Source organism: Symphalangus syndactylus, chromosome 4, assembly GCF_028878055.3.
Source record: "Symphalangus syndactylus isolate Jambi chromosome 4, NHGRI_mSymSyn1-v2.1_pri, whole genome shotgun sequence".
Classification (NCBI taxonomy): domain Eukaryota; kingdom Metazoa; phylum Chordata; class Mammalia; order Primates; family Hylobatidae; genus Symphalangus; species Symphalangus syndactylus.
The window spans coordinates 80,586,128-80,592,072 of record NC_072426.2 but is presented as its reverse complement, the minus strand read 5'-3'; the positions used below and the strand labels follow the sequence as shown (position 1 = coordinate 80,592,072).

At 46.5% G+C, this 5,945-nt stretch overlaps 1 protein-coding gene across 8 annotated transcripts; it reads left to right on the top strand.

The window, feature by feature from the left end:
• Positions 1-207: 207 nt before the first annotated feature.
• ZNF32 (zinc finger protein 32) lies at positions 208-5,436 on the top strand. 8 transcript variants are annotated; one of them, XM_063637387.1, is made up of 3 exons: positions 208-224; positions 3,099-3,237; positions 4,497-5,436. In XM_063637387.1, exons 2-3 carry the CDS (start codon positions 3,168-3,170, stop codon positions 5,246-5,248), a joined length of 822 nt encoding a protein of 273 aa, XP_063493457.1. In that variant the 5' UTR covers positions 208-224; positions 3,099-3,167; the 3' UTR covers positions 5,249-5,436. The 8 variants fall into 8 exon arrangements, with proteins under 8 accessions (XP_063493457.1, XP_055131225.1, XP_063493454.1 ...); XM_055275250.2 differs by lacking the exon at positions 208-224 and adding an exon at positions 403-499; XM_063637384.1 differs by lacking the exon at positions 208-224 and adding an exon at positions 420-499 and having other exon boundaries at positions 3,099-3,343.
• The last annotated feature ends 509 nt before the right edge of the window (positions 5,437-5,945 follow it).

Here is a 5,945-nt window from a genome sequence, read left to right as displayed (position 1 = left end):
ATGAAAGCGGGCTTCGCCTTTGTTCATGCAGCGAGTGGCTCAACACATGAACTCGAGGCTTTATCAACAGATTTCTCCCCAAAACTTCGTTTCCTTCCGCGACGCCCTGCAAGAACCCTGGATTCCTGAGTCCCTGGCTCAGCGTCTGCTACCCCGATGCTGTCAATCAGATCCTGCTAATCTGAGCGGCCGTGGCTCCGTCCCGGCTCCGCATCCGCTGACAGGTCAGCGCTGTGGGTATCCGGATTACCAGTCCAAACAGGACGGCTTGAGATCTCCGCGCCCCCGGGGCCTGCGGAGCCCGAGAGCAGGGCGCGCCAGAGAACTACATTTCCCACAGTGCTCTTGGGGAGCCGGGGCCGCCGAGACCCACGGCCCGGCGGGGGGGGGGGGGGCTCGCGCGGAGACTCCTGGGAGTTGTAGTCCGTTCCGCCGGCGCCGGCGCTGGCGCTGCTGCGGGCTCGGCGCCGGCCTTTGTCTGCGGGCACGCGCCGCTGCGGTGAGTGAGGCCGCCGGCCGGGTCAGAGCGCCGGGGCAAGGCGGGGCTCCGCCATCAGATCGCTGTCCCGGGCCCTCCGTGTGGCCGCCTTATGCCAGCGGCCGCCATGAAAATGAGCAGGCCTGGCCGGCCCGGGCCCCGAGGGAGGCCGGCCGCGAGCGGAGAGGTCGGCGGTCCGCAGAGCAGGGTCCCGTGGACCGGAGAGCGGGGTGCCGAAGTTCAGGACGCAGGGCGGGCCCGGGGCCCGAGGCGGGAGGGCAGCGTCTGCGGAGAGGAGCAGGGACCACGGGGTCGGGGCGTGGGAGGGGGAGGCCGCGGCAGGCTCCCCGGGCCTCCGTGCGGGCTTTAGCGAGTGCGGGAAGCCGGTGCCGGCCTTCTGGGGTGGGAGGAGAGGCAACTCCTGCGGGGGAGAGTAGGAAGCCAGGCAGTGTGTGGGAAATCACGCTACCCATAAGCTCCTACACCTGAAACTGGCCCCAGGACATTCTCCAGACCGCCAAGTGTACCCCTCTTCTCATCCGCCCTCCAGAGGACGCCGGATTTTAGATCTTAAGTCTGCTGGTCTCGTCAGATACCCCTCCTGTTTGGTTCTTTCCTTCTCATTGTCCTATCTGATAGGACAGTGTTAGTAATCTGTTTAGTAAGTGGGGAAACAGAGTCAGGGCTGCTGGGTTACTTGCCCAAGGTCATATCCTCGGGGAGCCACAGCAAGAAGCCAAGACTCTCACGGACTACTTCTAAGCTTTTTCCAAAGAATATAATAGCCTTTCCAATAGGAAAATCAATGTTTTTAATTATAAAGCCACTTTTACAAAATCTTGGGAAAACTGCTTCCTCAGACCTGTGATCTAGGGAGAAAAATAGGACAAGTTCTCCCTTACTAATCACGGAGGTCCCTGATAGGCGGCGGAGTTGTAACTTGAAGACCTCACAGCAGGTGGAGAGGCAGAGCTGTGAATTCTACTCTAATTTCTGGAATCCCCAGCGACAGAGTCCAACCCCAGGCAGCAGGCACCATGTACTCCAGGGACTTTTAATGTGTGTGCAGCTGTTGAGCAAGAATACCTTGAACTTCCAAATGATGTGCTGGCACGCTGGTAGGGAATTCCTTTGTAGCTTGTGTTCCAAGTTGGAAGTGAGTCCTCCAAATAAAAATGTAAATGCCTTTCCTGGTCATCACAGCATGTAGCAGAATGTGCAGTTGTCAAGAAGAACCAGGTGCTTAGGTTGACAAAACAAATAATGGTAGCATCATACTATTATTTCATTAAATCAGAAAGCCAGCATTTTGATAGGACATATTGGAGGGGAACAAGGAGTATGCATTGAACCACTGCATTTCTTAAAAGTAGGAATTCAGTAATTAGGATCCTGAAGTAAGAAGAAATATTTTTTTTAAAAAAATAGATCATGTGGGCCAGGTGTAGTGGCTCATGCCTACAATCTCAGCATTTTAGGAGGCCGAGGCAGGAGGATCACTTCAGGCCAAGAGTTGGAGACCAGCCTGGGCAGGATAATGAGACCCGATCTCTACAAAAAAAAAAAATTTTAATAATTTTTAAAAATTAGCCAAGCTTGGTGGTGCTTACCTGTAGTCCTAGCTATTTGGGAGGCTGAAGTGGGAGGATCCGTTGAGTCCAGGAGTTCAAAGTCACAGCAAGCTATGCTTGAGCCACTGTACTCCAGCCTGGGCAACAGAGCAAAACCTTGACTCAGAATTTAAAAAAAAATTAAAAAATAATTTAGAGCACATACAAGAGGATTCCTAGGATCTGGAAGAGTAATTCAGTCTGGTCAAACTGTCTTCCTTTCTGTTCAATTTTATAAGCATTCTGACCAGCTCTTTAGTGATCAGGAACTAGACAACTGTCTAATGTTAAGAGCATACACTTTGGATCCAGAAAGTCTTGGATTTGAACCTTTGCTCCACCTTGACTTCTTATTTTCTGTGGGTTTTTGGGCAAGTTACTTAACCTAGTTGGAGTGCCTTGGGCTTGGAGTCCAGAGTAGGTCTTTCTTTTCCAAGAATTGACAAGTGTTTACACTTGGTCAGAACTGGTATTCTTGTATCTTCAAGAGCAAGAGAAAGGTGAGTCTGGGTCAGGAGCCTCCTAAGAATTGTTCATTGGTAACAAATGGACTCTCTTGTTAAGTCTTTGTAACTACAGATAACTGGAGAGCCGATTGGTTCCAACCAATTGTGAAGGCTGAAATGTTGTTTTTTTAAATTCTGAATTCCTCTGGGGTTTGGAGGGAAGAAAGTCGTAGGTGGTTAGGTGGGGAACCAAAATGGAAGATCCCAGTTACACACCAAGACCAAAGTGTAAACAGGAGTGACTATTAACTTGGGATTGGCAGGAGGAGATACATGTTTATGTGTTCTCTGCGTTCCCACATCCTGCTTCCTCCTAGACTCATTCGTGTGTGGTCCTGGTACCTTTAGGCCCATTTTGCAGTGACATTTTAGTAACTGACATTATGTCAAGCAATCTAGATTTCTTACATTCATTTATGTCTCAACAACTGTTGACTTTTTCCTTCTCACGTATCAATTATTCTGCCCTTTCCTGTTTGTTTTCTGTTTGTTTTTCTCCCTCAGGTGCTCAGGAACAGCCCATGGAAGAATCATATGAAGAGGTGGTGACTGAGGTCATAAGCAGGAGTGGACATGTTTGGATTTCCAACAGCTACCCTGCTGGACTGTCATGGAAGATATGCCCAGAATGTAGCGTTCTTCAGTGAGTGAGTCAGTTGATGGCTGGATGCACTCAGCTCACAGATATTCAGTGTCTCTCTTCTCAGCACTGGTCGGCAGTCTGAGGAAGCAGAGGAGACCTTGCTTTGGTAGAGCTCACTGTTCCTAGGGTTATAAGAAAAGCCTGTGAGCTGGAGTTAGAAGTAATAGTAGAAACAGAGCAAGAGAACCATCTTGATATGGAGGTAGTGTTGAAGTAGTCTCTGAGAATGAATGAGCAGCTTAAATCTCAGCACTGTCTCTGAATAAGGCAAGGGAACAAGGAGAAAATTACTCTGGAGTGACACCAAGAAAACTGTTAATGGTGATGAATGGACCCATATTTAAAGTGTACCAGGAGGCTCAGATGCAGGGCAGTATTAGGAAAAAAAAAAAGTCAATATCTGCATAGAGAATAACTTCCAAACCAAAATTGATTTCAGTTTTGCCATAGCTTAGTAGACTGAAAATAGCAAGGATTTTAATGGGAAAAATTCCTTGGATCAGATTCTATAATTGCCATGGCTAGATCTGCAGTATCAGACAGATTATTTAACTTCCTTAAGCTCCAGGTTCGTCTGTAAAATGGGACAATAAGTTCTATCTTGTAGGGTTACAGGGATTAGCAATGATAGATGTAAAGTACCCAGGATTGTGCTACATATTTTCTGAGGTCATGGTGCTTATTCTGTTGTCAGAACAGACTGGAGAGAGGTGGATTTCTGAAGAAGCAAATGCAGCTTCAGTTTTAGGACCCCTCACTTGCATTGGTCTCTCCAAGACCCTGTGCTTAATTTTATACATTTTCTTAAAAGGGTGCCTCTAAAATGGGAAAGTTTTAGGCCTTATACAGCCTGGATCCACACCTGTTTTGGAGTCAGATAAAAGTTGGGTATGGGGCTCTATGTGATTCTGTATAGTTTTCTAAATTTTCTGAGCCTGTTTTCTGACCTGTAAAATAGAGAAAACCATGTCTATCTTACAAGGTTATTTGTTGGCCTAAATTAAATTTAGAGGCCTTACACCGCTATGGAGAATGCCTATTTGAGTCAGCTCTAACTTACCTAGCTCTGTGACCTTTGACAGTCTCCCTTTGCTCCCATTATCTGTATCAATCTCATGGCATTGTTTTCAGGATTGCATTGTCTATGCAAAGAATAAGGCCTGGCACATCATAAGCACTCAAAGTATTATGTTTCTTTTTCCCTTTTCTAACTCAGCATTATTGGTGCTTCTTACATGACTTCCCTCTCATTTTATCAGATGTGATGACTGAAGCCCACCACAAATATGACCACTCTGAGGCTACAGGATCCTCAAGCTGGGATATCCAAAATTCTTTCAGAAGAGAGAAGCTGGAACAAAAATCCCCAGATTCGAAGACACTACAGGAAGATTCACCTGGAGTGAGACAAAGGGTCTATGAGTGCCAGGAGTGTGGAAAATCCTTCCGGCAAAAAGGTAGTCTAACATTACATGAGAGAATCCACACTGGTCAAAAGCCTTTTGAGTGCACCCACTGTGGAAAAAGCTTCAGGGCCAAAGGCAATCTTGTTACACATCAGCGGATACACACGGGAGAGAAGCCTTATCAGTGCAAGGAGTGTGGGAAAAGCTTCAGTCAACGAGGTAGCCTCGCTGTCCATGAGAGACTCCACACTGGACAGAAACCCTATGAGTGTGCTATTTGTCAGAGAAGCTTCAGGAATCAGAGTAACCTTGCTGTTCACAGGAGAGTTCACAGTGGTGAGAAGCCCTATAGATGTGATCAGTGTGGAAAAGCCTTCAGTCAGAAAGGAAGCTTAATTGTTCACATCAGAGTCCACACGGGCCTGAAGCCCTATGCCTGTACCCAGTGCAGGAAGAGTTTCCACACCAGGGGGAATTGCATCCTGCATGGCAAAATCCACACAGGAGAGACACCCTATCTGTGCGGCCAATGTGGAAAAAGCTTCACCCAGAGAGGGAGTCTGGCCGTGCACCAGCGAAGCTGCTCACAGAGGCTCACCCTTTGACCACTCTCTTGAAGAGAAGTTCTCTTTATGAATTAAGAGTACAAAATCCTCTGAGATGAAGCAACCTATCCAGTTCTATGGAATGCATGGAGAATCTTTCAGAAAGACCATCATCGGGTAGGGCAAACTGACTTTTCTCCTTTCCCCCAAAAGAATATGAAAAATAAATGTCTTGTTTATTATCATTATCATGTATGTTTTATAATTTCTGTCACTTTATTTTGACCTGATTTTTAAAGGTACCCCCATTAATCTGGTGCCACACTAGAGGTTGTTCTGTGTATACCCGATACAGATTTTAAATTTATAGTTGACACCATCAGACTTTTATAAATGTAAAAAAATCAGCCCCTCATCAATCCCAAGTTATTTTTCTTCCCTACGTATTCAAATTAATCTTGTTTTGCCTTCAAAACCACTGGGCAAAATCCATGGGGCAAATCTAGTTACCTTTATAATCTTCTTGTTGAACATTTCATTACCTGGATGATACCCCCAATAACCTATTGTAACTAACCACTCATGTCTATAGCAAGGGGCCTAGCCTTTTATTACAAAAGAAAATTTCTTTCCAAGCCTGCAGAGCTTTAGTTTGTGCACTGAGACATACTTCAGTCCTCGACTTCTAACTAGGATAGAGATAATTCACCTATAACCAAAGAGCAAACAACTACTGTCTGTGCAATTTTTTAAAATC